General features: G+C 34.5%; 1 protein-coding gene across 2 annotated transcripts in view; it reads left to right on the top strand.

The window, feature by feature from the left end:
- The first annotated feature begins 207 nt into the window (after positions 1-207).
- GABRG1 (gamma-aminobutyric acid type A receptor subunit gamma1) overlaps positions 208-14956 on the top strand; it is a 70501-nt gene continuing 55752 nt past the window's right edge. For both annotated transcript variants that reach the window (XM_059383373.1, XM_059383365.1), the window contains exons 1-2: positions 208-511; positions 14684-14832. In XM_059383373.1, the coding sequence (XP_059239356.1) occupies positions 408-511; positions 14684-14832 (253 nt within the window). In that variant the 5' untranslated portion in view covers positions 208-407. The remainder of the gene's footprint in view (positions 512-14683; positions 14833-14956) is intronic.

Raw genomic sequence — 14956 nt, 5'->3', positions numbered from 1 at the left:
CCGAAATAGTGGCAGGCAGGAGGGAAGGCCAGGGGGGAGAAGGAAGCTTCTTTCCCCAGGGAGGGAATCTGTCAAGGCCACGCAAACGTTTCTCTGAGGCTGAGAGAGAGAAGAGGTTTGTTTTTCTTTTGGGAAAAACGGAGCCCTTTTCCCCACTGGGCTCGATTTCTAGTAGGAGAAGCCCCGCCTCTTTGGGCCGTAGATTGGTCCAACTCTTTTTCAGATAATTTATGCCAGCATCCTCTGTGTCTGATTGGCTCCCCGGCTCAATTCCGCTGGGAGTCGCATCCTACCTGGCTGGGAGGTGTACTGCCGAGCCACACTCATCCCCACCGTTACTCTCCTGGCTGGTGCTGAGGTGGAGAAAAAGTCCTCTCTTGGAGAACTGAGCGGCCAAAGCGATCCTGATGGGTTCTTGGAAAGCTTTTCTCTTCTCTCCCTTTCTTCTGTGGAGTCAAAGTAGAGTGGTGAGGCTCATGTTCTTGTTACTGACCCTGCATCTGGGAAACTGGTGAGTAAATTCAAGGACTTAAAACTATTCTTTGGGATCAACCCCCTTCCCCCTCATTTCTTTCTCTTTTGGAAATCATTCTAAGTTAAGTAATTTGCATTTCTCTGGGCACAAGCGCAATATTTTACCATCGTTTTATTTTCTGGTTAGATACACTTATTTTCAGATAGGATGAGATGAGCCTGTGTGTGAAAGCATAGGAGGCAGTTCAGTTTTGGATTTGTTTTGTTTTGCTTTGGCTTGTTTGACTTGACACAGTGGAAACTAGTAAAGGTTCAGTTCCTAGGATGGGGAGTAGAAATGATTTTGGTACTAAATTTAGTCAATGAATGTCATTGATGAACTTTCTGGATAATTCTGCATTTTAAAGAGAAAGTTATTTTAGAGACTTGTTACACAACATGGTATGTATGATGCTTTTCTATAAGTAAATATTGATTTTTCCCTTTATTATTATTATTATTATTTTGCTCTTCTGGAAAAACCGAAAGTTACATTTGGAGAGAGATTATAAATATGGTTTAAAAACCAGGGTTAAGAGGGTGTTATATTTATGTTAGAGATGACATGTTTATTTTATTGAGCTATCTGAATAATTTTTGAATGTGAGTGTGTGTGTGTGTGTGTGTGTGTGTGTGTGTGTGTGTGTAAGTGTGTTTGACAGAGAAAGAGAGAGAGACAAAGAGAGAGACATTAGCAACCCCAAGCCTCCAGTTTAACAGGAACAGGATCTGGGCTCCTTTGGCTGTAATATCTTCCAATAAAACTTTGAAATCATTCTGACAGAAAAATAAAATGCCCAGGTATTGCACCTGGATATAAGAGTAGTGGTTGAAAGGAGTTAAAATATATTAAGACACAGACTCTATTATGGTCTTGGACATACTATTCATATCATGTAACTGTGTTTTATATGAATGCACATTTAACATTATATTATTGTATTATGTGATACTGTTTAGAACTCGAGTAAAACGCAATCACTATGCAGATGGAAACATGTCTTTATAACTAGTTGCATCATTACTAAAACAAAATTATTATGATTAATTTTACTACATAGCTAGAGTGAATATTTATCAGCAGATAGAACAACTATATCTTCTCTCCAAAAACAGAGAATGGATTAAAGTATGCTAAGCAATATTAGACTTGCCAGAAAATGTTTTACATATGATTTTTTAAAGTATTACAGTTTTAGTTTATTTACCTTTCTCCCTAGAAACTTAAATTCATTCTGCATGGACACAAACATACTACTGACTAATTATTTCTTGCATATAAGTCATATCATAATCACTTATTTCTTTGAATATAATGTCAAATTATAGAAGATATTTTGGCTGATCATGTGTCAGTGTTTTCATGCATCTTCATAATATTACAAATGAATCTGTATTCTCATAAGTAAAAACAGATTTACCCAGTGGGTTTCTGAAATAACAACCTGTATGCTCCTTTGCCATTATAACTGCAAGTTTCCCTTGGAACCTAATAGACAAGCTGATCACTGAAATATCTAAAACAAACCATTTAAAGAAATAATAAAGTCATAACATCTTTTGGTTTTGAGGATATTTACATTACAATTTCATAATTGGCTCCAGAACTCTCTTCAAGCTGTTCAGAGGTAGTTATGTAGTATAGCTGACACAGATGGGTTCTGGAAGTCTGGAGACATGATCGGTGTCAAGACTCCTTACCCTCTTTAAACATTTAATTCATCTAGAAAATGAAAGGCAATAGATCATTTGTGATTTCTACAAGTTTTCATTATCAATATGTTTTAGATTTGAACTAAAACATAAAACAACTCAATGGTTGCTCTATTGGTTTTTCTTTGCAGTTTTAAAGAGTAAAATTCTAATTAGAATTTCATGTACTTTTTTTTTTTTTAACCATATGGAAGAGTCCATGAGAGAGAAGTGTTATGCAGTTAAAATAGATAAATAATTGATTTTTATCATAATAGTGTAAGTAATTTGGAATATTCTGGCCAATCAATAAAAGAATATTCAAAAATAAATTTATATGTTTCTGTTATAATTAGCTGTCAGAGCCTCCATGATGAGAGTTTATATCTTCACTTTAAAGTAGTTACAGGTGTGGTGAAGTTCTTACCCTATTAATATTTAGCTGGAGATAACTGGTGTCAACATGGATAAGCCAGTTACATTTATATTTTCATCTCCCTTTCTCCTTGTTTGGAAGGGCCTTTCTTTTAAACTAATCATAAATGGTTCTGTATATGAGACTTCTGTTTTCTTATGTTGGTTTCTAAAATAAATCTTCAAAGTCACCTATTTGGGAATTTACCAAACTGAAATTTGTTATTTCTTATATTTAATCAGAGACAATAGCTTGTTTCCTCACTAGTTTCCATCAAATGCATAGAGGAGAGACACTATTGATTTTTATATTGCTGAAGTATGAAAGCCTATCCTATTGTTGTAACTGAAAGCTGTACTCATGGTTCCTGTGTTTCATTCTCCGTGAGGCTCCATGGCATCTTGAGAAGTTGGTTAAAATTTCTTAGCTAGATTTGACTTATTTATAACGTTGGAAAAATCTAATTCTAATCAGATTTTTAAGGAGAGTTGAAAAAGTGCTTGGAGGCTTTAGTTGTTCTAAGAAGTAATTTATGATAAGCTTTGACTAAGCAGTTATATTTGAGAGAGCCCAGGGAAAATAACTTGTTTTTTTCCAAACAATTTCATGAGTCAATAATTGTACAATTTAACAGTCAGTTGCCCAAATGAAAATATTCAAATACACTTCCTTTATAAAATGTATTATTTTCAAGTAATTTCAATAATGTATTTTGTGGAGGTGGTAGTGAATGATTTTTCTTTAGGCATTTAGAGTTTTGACTTAATTTTCTAATAAAACACTGATGCAAACTTGAGGACAAAATTACTGAGTAATGATGTTCCATGACAATAAAATATTCAAAGAACCAAGGGACAAAATTCTTTTGGAACTAAAATGCAAATACTATAATAGAAAAATCCCCTGTGTATATAGTCTTTTAGCTATATCCCTCTTCTATTTTGTTTCATTATATACTATCAGACATACCTCTGCCTAAGCAATAAAAGCAGATGTTAGACTTTTCATTCAATCATGAAATAGGCTAATCTAATATTTTATAGTTATATAAAGGTGATTAGAATTTGTCTAAGAAAATATTAATGATGGCAGGGTCCCAAAGGAGAGGAGACAAGCAAGGTGGAAAAGTGGGGAAAAAAGGCTCTTGAGATGTTATCAAAATATGATAAATGACTATCATGAGAGAAAGAGGAAAGGTGGGCATAAATTAAATGTATGGGCCTCAGGAGGATAATTCACATATACACCAGGTACCACTTGAGAATCCTGGACTTGGCCATTAGAATGTAAATTCTGGTTTTAGCTCCACCATTTCCCACTAGGGTGATTTCAGGAAAATCTTTGAGGCAGAGAGTTCTCATTTGTGAAAATGGAAATGACATTCTCCTTTCCAGCTTGTTTCAAGACCAAGAGAGAAAATTTGTGCCAAGTACATAGCACTTAAAATTTTAACTGAAAAGATATAACAACAGATATTCTGAGAATTACAGTGATTCTAGTATTATTTATACTGGTTAAAGTTGTCTCAATTACAGTAAAGTCCTTGAATCCTTATGCATTATTAGACACGTTTTAGATTCCAGAGAGATCATTCATTCTTTTAATCAACAAATATTTCTTGAATACCTGTTACAAGCCATACACAGTGCAACACGCTGGGTTTACAGTGGTGAATAGACTAGACATGAGTACTACCTATATGTCATTTATACTCACTGCCAAGGCCTAGATTATGGTATTACTCAAACCAAAACATCTTGTCGTCACAGTAAGGAAACATACACTCAGAACTCCAAGGTTGAACAGAACTGTCTGCTGTTAGAAAAGATCTCAATCAAGGAAAGAAAATTAGAGAGCCATGAGATTTCTCATCACAGTACCAGAAGACTATGGGGGAAATGTTTCCAAAATTATAAAGATAAATGTTCAACCTAGAACGTTATACTTAGTTAAGTAACCAGTCAAGTATGTAGAGATAATATTGCTTAAATACTGTTCTCCCCATTTTGCAGATGGGAAAGCTGGGGCACAGCAATTTTTAGGAACTCGCTGAACATCTTATTGCTGCTAAATGCTGAATCCGAGACTCAAGTCCATGTGTTTTATGCCCAGAGCCTGCATTCTTTCACACTTCTCAGATTACAAATGCAATATAAGTTACAGCAAATAGCATGACTCTGGATGAATGAGAAAAAAATGAAAAGAGGGATGTTAAGAATAAGGAAAGGAAAGAACAGACGATGTCATTGGTAGAAGCATAGTAAGCATAAAAATCTACTGTGTACCTATCACATAATCTGGAATATTATATGTAGTGCTAGATTAATTATTTTAGGAAAAACTTCAACAAAGTGGAACACTTGATCTAAAAAGAATATCATAGGTTAAAGAGTTAAAAGGAATAATTTGGAATTCAGAGAATTTTTTTTTGAGGACTCAGATAGCAACTTATTTTTAAAGATGCTATATAAAATCATGGTTGAATTTATTACACATAGGTATAGCAAACAAACCATAAGTGAATAGGGAAAGCTATGGGGAGGCAGATTTTCTTTCAACACTAAAGGCCTCTAACAAAATAATGGATGTCTTATCACTAGACTTCTTCAAGCAGAAGCTTGTTAGAGTTCTTGTACTCTGTCGGAGGCAGATGAAATTTATGTCTCTTTCTATTTTTAAATATCTCAGAATCTAATTCTATTTGTACTAAAATAGTTTAACCAACTGAAGCCTCATGTTTCAGGAAATAGTCTTAGCTATTAATTCACTCAGTAAACATTTATTGAGCATTAGCATTCATTCAACAAATATTTACTCAGTGCCTACTGTGTGTTAAGCAGAGTTCTAACAACTGGAGATGCAGTGGTAAGTAAGACAGAATCGTTTCCTAATAGTGTTTGTGTCCTGAATACGGGGCATATATGTAAGAATATATGCTAGATGCACAGGACAAAGAAGACAGAGTCCCTGTCTCCAGAGAATCTGAACTCTAGTAGTTTATGTTGGTTATAAAATGCTATATTTGCTACTCAGAATTCTAGATGAGCTATCATGGGGACATCAAGGAAGCAGGCATCAGTTGCTACTCTGGGGAAAGACTGAATGCTGTCAGCTGTCTTGTATTAGTGAAGGAGAGACAGATAGATTGGAGAGAGAGAGAACATTACTAGTCTGTGGCCAGCAGTATAGTCTCACAGTTTAATAGGTCTTTTAAAATTGAAAACTGTATTCCTACATCTTCTGAGAGATCCTTTACTCTGGTCATCTAACCTGTGGCATTAAAATAGCAACATTCTGGGTGCCTGGTAGCTCAGTTGGTTGGCTGTCTGCTTTTGGTTCCAGTCATGATCTTGGTGTCCCAGAGATCCAGTCCTCCATGGGGCTCCCTGCTCAGTGGGGGGGGGGGGGTCTGCTTCTCTCTCTGCCCCTCACTCCATGTTCTCTCTCTCGTATGCTCATTCTCTCTGAAATAAATAAATAAAATATCAAAAAATAAATAAATAAAATAGCAACATCCTGTTGTAGTCTGTATCATTTAGTTTAATAGTGAACTTCCATACTGTAGGAATCCATTTCCTCCCGGATAAAATGTATTTTGAGATTTAAAATTTCTCCTTATTTTTAGACAAAAACATTGAGTAACACAGTAGTAGAGATTGTGCTAGGCATTAAGGAGAGAGAAGCACTCTAACCTGCAACTACCTGGGCATTTCAGAAAGTCTATGATTGGAATATAGTTAATCTAATATAAATAGTTTAATATTTGATCATACCATTTAATATGGTATGATCAGGTGATTTGGTTCTCCAGGTAGCTTTAAGACTGCTAGAATCAGATTCTGGACAAGTTAATATTGGAGTAGATTTCTAGGACTGTTACTTGTGGTTGCACAGTTTGTGAATTGCTTAACCACAGGGACATTACTCAACTCTCACTCATCCTAGTTATGTATAATTATCAAAATAATCTTCCAACACAGGAAGAAGAGTGTTTTGTGTAAAGATTGGCTTTTCCACAAAATAGCCATATTGACTAGAACAAAGTAACCGTATTGGCTAGATTAAATTTAAGTGTTACTCTGACATGTATGTTCTATAAACTAATTTGTGGTTCTGTGCAGGTGGTTTATGAGTGTATGTTTGTGTCTGTCATTTCCTTAGTAAGAGTTCTTTTTGAAAAACCTTCAAACTGTCACACCTGGAATGACTAGAAAGATAGTTTTGCTGTTTTTGTTCTATGCATTTGGATTCTCTTCTTTTTAAGTGAATGGGTCTGAAGGTATCCTTATGTCAATGAAAATATTTTAATCTCTCATTTTGTAATCCCAAGACTTAGAATAAAAGCATATTTTTCTGCATTCAAAGGAACTAATTGCCATTTCCTTCTTCAACTTAATTTTAAGATCTTTTAATATGTGTTCTAATTTAATCAGCCTCCACTTTACAAAGTTTTTAGCCCACATATAGAATTTATCTGATGCATAAGAACATCGAAGGCTTAGAGAATATGAATGTCATGAAGAATTATATTGTTTCTAAGACTAATTTCTGTTCTGTCAAGATCTATATATATATAAATTGGAACAATAGAGAATTCAGTGTTTATTTTAATATATTTTCAACCCAGTTGTCATTTTTAATAGACTTAATGAAAATTATGGTTTATTTTCTCTTCTCTAAAATATGTGTTGTTTTTTTTTTTTTAAATTCTGGCAGGACAAATTTCACCTAACAATTCCCTTTTTCATTAATTTCTGTAAACTCCCATATTGATTCTTGTACTTAGTTATAATGATTTTAACCTCTAATGTCTGAACTATGGGATTCAAATTAAAACTTCATTAATTCTATAAGCTAATTTGGGGAAAATATATTAACAATCTTGTTTAATAGCCAAAATGTTTACTTTGCCTTTTTTTCTGTTTTTTTATTCTTCATTTATTTTTCACATAAAACTTGTACCTACCTTACTACATTTCCTCTTAGTAATTGTATAAGCCATATTGTTACTGTGAAAAAAATTTTGTTTTTATTTATGAGAGATTGGTTCTGGTTTCAGAAAGGTACTTTCTTTTTTTAATTAATTTTATATTAGATTACCTATAATAATAAATTCTCCTATTAAGGCCAACAGTTACAGTTTTTAGTTATTTATTTCCTTGATTCACTGTAATTTTAGCTGCAAATAGCAAGATGAGATCTAATATTCTTTCCATTTATTCAATGAATATTTTTATTGGACACCTACTATGTGTTAGACATTGGGCTATGTACTAATGATACCACACTGAAAACCTTAACCCTTGTCTTCGAAGAGCTTAGAGAAGGTCATAAATAAATAAGGTAGTTAATTAAGATACAATGTGATCAGTTTCATGGGAGAGGTAAGCCCTGGACATTTCGGAAACACAAGGTGGAACACATTTACTTAATATTCGGGGCTAGGCTCCCTCTACCTTCCTCAAATTTCCTAAGTATTCACCTCTATGTGTGTTAACTGATGGATCCTATATTCCACTGTGTTTAAAAAAAAAAAAAAATCATCCAATTGAGTGGACTATCATTTCACCTCTCTAAAACTCTGAAAGTTCAGATCTATAATCCTGTCATACTTTTACTTCTTTTGTTTCCCTACTAACTTTTACAAATAATAAAAATGATTCAGAGCTACAACTATAGAAAAAAGGTCTGTACAAAAGAATTTAGCAGCTAGAAATTAAAGGAAAAAAGAAAACAAAATTCTCTTTTTTATTCTTTACTGTGTTTTTCTCAACTTTTAATTTCAGATCTAAAATCAATAGCTCTAACTACTCTTTAAAAGCTAGCTCCTGTAGGCTTTGGCATTAGGATATCTTCTACTCAGAAACATTAAAAGGGGTATGTTTCTCTTCTAGAACCTGTAGCTTGACTTATGCTTATAGAAACATATCTGGTATTTATAAATAAATACTAATCTTCTATGAGCAACAGCTCATAAATGAGGCCTGGCTTTGGAGTTTCTTCTCCATCATTTAAACAGATGAATGGAAGAGTTTTCCCCAGGTGTCAGAACCAGGACATTTGCAGTCACCTCTATATGAACTATATAAAGTTTGGCTATATAATTTATCTTCCAAATGAGGCCATTTTGTGAGTGAAAGAGGGTGCTATTATTGTTCTAGGACAACAGGTGTAAACCAAAGCCATCCTGGGCAAACCCTGATGAATGTCAAGCTTTTTTTTTATGAAAGATAGTTTATATTAATTGATTGACTTGCTCTATAGACTTATATGATTTTTCTCTAGCTATAAAGATGAATTTTCTTCATAATTATATGGTATAACATATAATTGTTTTACTTAGCCTGTGTTTGTTATTACTAGTTAAAAACGTTTGCTTGTTTTATTAAGAAGAGTAATACGTTCATTAAAGTAATTTTTCACATACAATAACTTATATAAACAGATTGATTTGTGTCATGTCTTAAAATAGCTTAGGCAAAAAAAGACAAACCAACATTGGTGTAGGTGACTCAAAAATTTTCTTTAGTAAATAATTAGTGCTGTCCGTTAAAAAAGCGTGAGAAGCAGAAATGTTGAAGAAGCAGATGCCAAGATGAGTTAGACGTGGAAGAGATTTTTCAGAGAAATGCTGTGTAAGATAAATAGGAGGAAGTGGAAGTAAGCTGAGATGGGCCTCAGATAGTAGTGGTCTGACAGCTCTCGGGTGACTGGGGGGTGGGGAGAGCAGTTTGTGTCAGAGGAGTCTCAGACTCCTGGGCACTTCCAATAAAGTGTTGACCAGGCCAGTGAGAGTTATGTAACAGGAGTTGTCCTTTAGAGAAGCCCCTACCTAGTCCTGCAGGAATGGACAGGTCCTAGGACTGCTTCTATGTTCAGTTATTGCTTCTATGTTCCGTTATTGCTGAAAGCTGCTGGGGGAAACTTGGGTCTGGTGCCCATGCAGTTCGGGTCTGGAAAGTTTGCAGCTGAGATATCAGTTAACTCTGTTCCCATGGAAGAAGTAAGTAGCGAATTTTCAGGGCTGTCACTGTTGTTTTCTTAGCAGAGCATCAAGCTCTGCTTCTCTCCATAAAAGGCTCTATTTAATTATTTAATTTTATGATTAAAAATGTATTTCAGGGGTGCCTGGGTGGCTCAGTCATTAGGCGTCTGCCTTTGGGCTCAGGTCATGATCTCAGAATCCTGGGATCAAGGCCCTCATCGGGCTCTCTGCTCAGCGAGGAGCTGCTTCTCCCTCTCCCACTCCCCCTGCTTGTGTTCCCTCTCTCACTGCATCTCTCTCTGTCCAATAAACAAATAAAAGCTTAAAAAAAAAGAAATGTATTTCAAAATACTATCTGATTTATAAGAAAAGCCAACTCATTTTTAGGTAGACATTAATGACAAATTACCTCCTTTTCATGTACTTATATTATAAAATTCTACAAAAAGATTCTAACACATATTAACATATAGACAAAATTCAATTTTCTGCAGCTCTGCTAGTGTAGAATTCTTAGTGTACTCATTATGCCACTTTTCCATTAAATCTTCAGCCAGGTTTTGGTAAAAATAAATTGTTCTATGTTATTTTTCATATAACATTAAAATATGAAAATAATTTTCTATTTTTGTAGACTATTCGCAAAGTCAGTTAAACATACATCCATAAATCATAGGGTTACACAATTATTTACTTAAACATACTTTTAGTATTTAAAATTTGTGCTATCATAAATAATACTGTGATAAACATCTTTGCATATGATGGTTTTCTTCTTTTTTTTTTTTTTTTAGGATTTTATTTATTTATTTGACAGAAATGGACATAGCAAGAGAGGGAACACAAGCAGGGGGGGTGGGAGAGGGAGAAGGAGGCTTCCTGTTGAGCAGGGAGCCAGATGCAGGACTCCAGGACTCTATCCCAGGACCCTGGGATCTTGACGTGAGCCTAAGGCAGATGCTTAATGACTGAGCCACCAAGGCATCCCGCATATGATAGTTTTTCTCTATCATTTGTTTAAATAGTTTTCTCCTTTATTAGAAAATAAGGTAATTTAGATCAGGAATACAACTTGGTCTTTGCGGTACATGATATTACCCTTATAAATGAATTAAAACATTGGATTGAAAGTTAAACACACATGTTATTAAGTCTTTTTCATCAGAGAATGTGTGTGTGATTCCCCCAAATTATTATTCCAACCTTTTGGAATTCAAGGATGGAGATTAGCATCCTATCCACGCACAATCCATATGTACTAATTACCTACCGTAAGTGTTGCTGTATTCTTATGAATTAGAAAACTCACAGTCCAAGTCCAACCACCTGGATTTTTTATTAAAGATAAAATGAGATGATACTGTGGAAACTCCCTCCCCCCCCCAAAAAAAAATGTGTGAGAGAGAAAACAGCCTTCAAATTAAGTTAATTTTCTCTGTTCTGTTATTTAATAAGGTATATCCTGGAAACCCTATACATCTATTTTTTCTCATCTGTAAATTAGAAATATTAATTTTTATTTCATGGGATTATTCTAGATTAAATGAAATAAAATGTGGAAAGAATGTAGCACACAATTCCTGACACATGGTAAGAAATTAATGGTGCCATATAAGCACTCAGCTTTTGTTAGTAACAATAAAAAACATCAATCTTTAAAATAACAGTTATTAAAATTTTATACTCAGGGGTCTAAATGCATTTCCATTAATTGTAAAATTAAAATTTTTCAAGTTATTTAAAAGAAATCCTTGAGCATGAGTCAAGAAAGGTCTCAGTGTTACATAAGAATCATACTTCTTTCCCCCAAATGAATGGCCACTCAATGTATATAAACATTACAAGAGTCCTCCAGCCTGTAAAAGATATTAAGACATCAGATAAACTATGTGAATTATTTTTAAATTACAACAAGTACTTTTTCATTACCCAAAATAATACCAATAAGATCTTAATGTAATTAATGAATATTCTGAAGGTAATTTAGAAAGCTTGGAGGGAAGATGCAGAAAAAATTAACTATAATGAGATTTCCTTTCTATTTTTACCAAAAATGAGGACAGTTAGCTTTGTGGTAGCACTGAGATTCTCATCTTAACCTCTGAGCTCGCTGGGGAAAGGGGAATATAAATCACTATGAGCATGCGCTTTTGGATTATCAGGATGTTGTTACTGTTAAAAAATAGAAAAAGCTTTTTATTTTTTTTTTCCCCTGGAAACTTCCATTTAACTACAATCATGTTTCAAAGAAAGATCACTGCTTATATGTGCACTGGCCTGCCTCTAACCACCAGATGTTTCATTCTATAAAACTGGGATTTAAAGCTAAATGGATGCTCTAAAATTTGGGCTGTTGCCAGTGACTTAGCAATTCTAATTAGATAAGATAACTTTCCTGGAGGACATTCCAGCAGGGACTCTTTATACTTCAGTATTTTCAGTGCTTTCGTTTATGAATGAATGCATGTATGTGTATGTATGTATTTTATTATAGGAAATAAATAATTTTAAATAAATCATATAGCTATATTTCTATACTATATATTTTTTAAAGTTAAATATGGCAGGACAATTAATGTATATAAGCTCTTCATTAAAAACCTGTTAACTTAATGTACCATAAGTGTTCACACATGAATTTAGGTTGTGTACTGTGGTAGTACACTACCCTCGAATCTCAGCAGCTTATGACCCTGAGTGCTGATTTCTCATTCAGGCTACATGTCCCTTGTGGGTCAACTGTGGCTCTGTCCATGTTGTCTTCACTCTGGGAGTGAAGTAATGGTGAAATCTTTATGTAGGCTGGTCTTTTGGCAGAAGCACAAGAATGATACGGTGAACTGTGCACTGCCATTAAACCTTCTGATTAGTAGTGATGCATGTCACACATACTCATTAGCCAAAGCAAATCACAGGGCCACACCTGAGTTCAACAGAACAGGGAAATATAATCCTCCACAGCAAGGAAGGAACATTTCAGGTCACATGACCAAGTCAGAAGTCAGTAGAGTGAAAAGTATAATTCTCTGACAAGAAGGAGAGAAGAAATATTGAGAATAATAGCCCACCCCACTATCTGCTGATAATAACTATCCATAGAATTCTATGGAGAAAAATGAGGTAGCAAATACTTTAAGGTAAAGATGTAATTTATAATATTAATTTGTACTCCTTAAGGATGAAAGTGTGGATTTGCAATATATGTATATACCAAATCGTTCTGCTGTAAATCTTAAATTTATAGTATAATATATGTCAATTATATCTTAATAAAACTGGACATTTTTTAAAAAGATTTAATTTACTTAGAGAGAGAGAGCGCGTGCATGCGGGTAGAGGTAGGGGCAGAATGAGAGGAAGAGAACTAGAGCGTATCATGCTTAGCGAAATAAGTCAAGCGGAGAAAGACAACTATCATAACATCTCTCTGATATGAGGAAGTGGAGATGCAATATGGGGGGTTAAGGGGGTAGGAGAAGAATAATGAAACAAGATGGGATTGGGAGAAAGACAAATCATAAGTGACTCTTAATCTCACAAAACAAACTGAGGGTTGCTGGGGGGAGGGGGGTTGGGAGAAGGGGGGGTGAGGTTATGGACATTGGGGAGGGTATGTGCTATGGTGAGTGCTGTGAAGTGTGTAAACCTGGTGATTCACAGACCTGTACCCCAGGGTATAAAAATATATTATATGTTTATAAAAAATTAAAAAAAATTAAAATTAAAAAAAAAAAAAGATACTCCCCTCTAAGCTGGGAGCCTGAAGCAGGACTCAATTTCAGGACTCTGAGATCATGACCTGAGCTAAAATCAAGAGTGGGCCGCTTAACTGATTGAGCCACCCAGGCATCCCTGGGGGGGGGGGGTGGAATTTAAGAAGGATAAAGACAGTGAGCGCTGCATTAGCTAAGATGTTTTATGTGCAAAGCAGAAGAAATCTAAAAGGATACTGTAGAAAAATCAACTCAAGATATTAAATCAAATTTGCATGTTTACTGCTAGAGGGAAGCTTATCTCTGAAACATATACAAATAACTCATATATTTTGGATTTACCTGACTTCACTAATGTAAGTGTTTAGTCTTTGGACCCCTTTTCACTGGGGGACTGAGATGTACTAGAGTAGGTGTTCAGTCTAAGATGATCATACTCATTTGAAGATGGCATTCTTTATGAGGAATAAAAAGAAGAGTAGTTTGCTTTACTTTTGATGAATTGTAGATGAACATCTCTATTGCTGCATTTTCTACCACAGTGCAGAGTTAAGCTGAATCCATATGCTTGTTAAATACAACGGTATAGTGAGAAGCCTTGACTGGAGAGTTAGGACTCGATTCTCAGCTTTGCTAATAAGTGAGTTTGTGAATGGCTAGTTCTCTACTGTCTTCAGTTTTCTCATTTATAAAATAAAGGCAATGGCATTACTTGATTTCTGAAGTCTCACTTCTAGTCATAAAACTTGATAGTCATGCCCCTCTCCATAAAATGTGGCAGGTCAGTCACCCATTCATGATTTGATGACAAGACAATCTCTGAAAAATTCTTGGAATGTGATACCTGGGTTCTTCTGAATTGAAGGGAAGAATCATAGATGTGTTCAATACTTTTTCCTTTATTCTTCTTTTTTACACATGCATTTTTAAATATCTCACCAGTTATTACAAATTTTCTTGTATTTATTTACCTTTTATTTTTGTATTTTTGGGTATGGTGGTTTAGAGTCACTATATACAGTTATACAGAGTGTGTACTATACAAATCTATGACTGCCATTCACATTTTCAGTGCCTAATCTCTACCGCCTTTAAAAACAGCTGCGGTGGCCAAGATTTAATTTATTATTTCAATATTATATGTTTCATTTCTTGTATTGAATTCTTAATTTTTGAGTATTATTATAATAGTATGGTTCATAGGAGGAAAGCATTAGCCTTACTGAATGTTATATACTATTAATGCTTGTTCCCATCTTAATATTTCCTAACAGAATTATAGGAATTATGATTATCTAATACTGTGTTTTTCAGTACAGAATTTGGTTGAACTTTTTATCACTCAATTTTTTTTTAATTATTTAGTGTTGATAAAGTGGATGACGAAGATGATGAGGATTTAACAGTGAACAAAACCTGGGTCTTGGCACCAAGGATTCATGAAGGAGATATAACACAAATTCTCAACTCATTGCTTCAAGGCTATGACAATAAACTTCGCCCAGATATAGGAGGTAAGTTTGAGTTATGTTGGGATTTTGCTGACCTTATTTTGGTGGAAACCTACTTTACTGATGTTATTTTAATCATACAGTTCATATTCCTTGAGTATCTGATGTATGTCAGAGACTTCTAGGT

This window comes from Mustela nigripes, chromosome 1, assembly GCF_022355385.1.
Source record: "Mustela nigripes isolate SB6536 chromosome 1, MUSNIG.SB6536, whole genome shotgun sequence".
Lineage (NCBI taxonomy): Eukaryota > Metazoa > Chordata > Mammalia > Carnivora > Mustelidae > Mustela > Mustela nigripes.
Note: the sequence above shows the minus strand (reverse complement) of the source record. Positions and strands in the feature narration are given on the sequence as shown.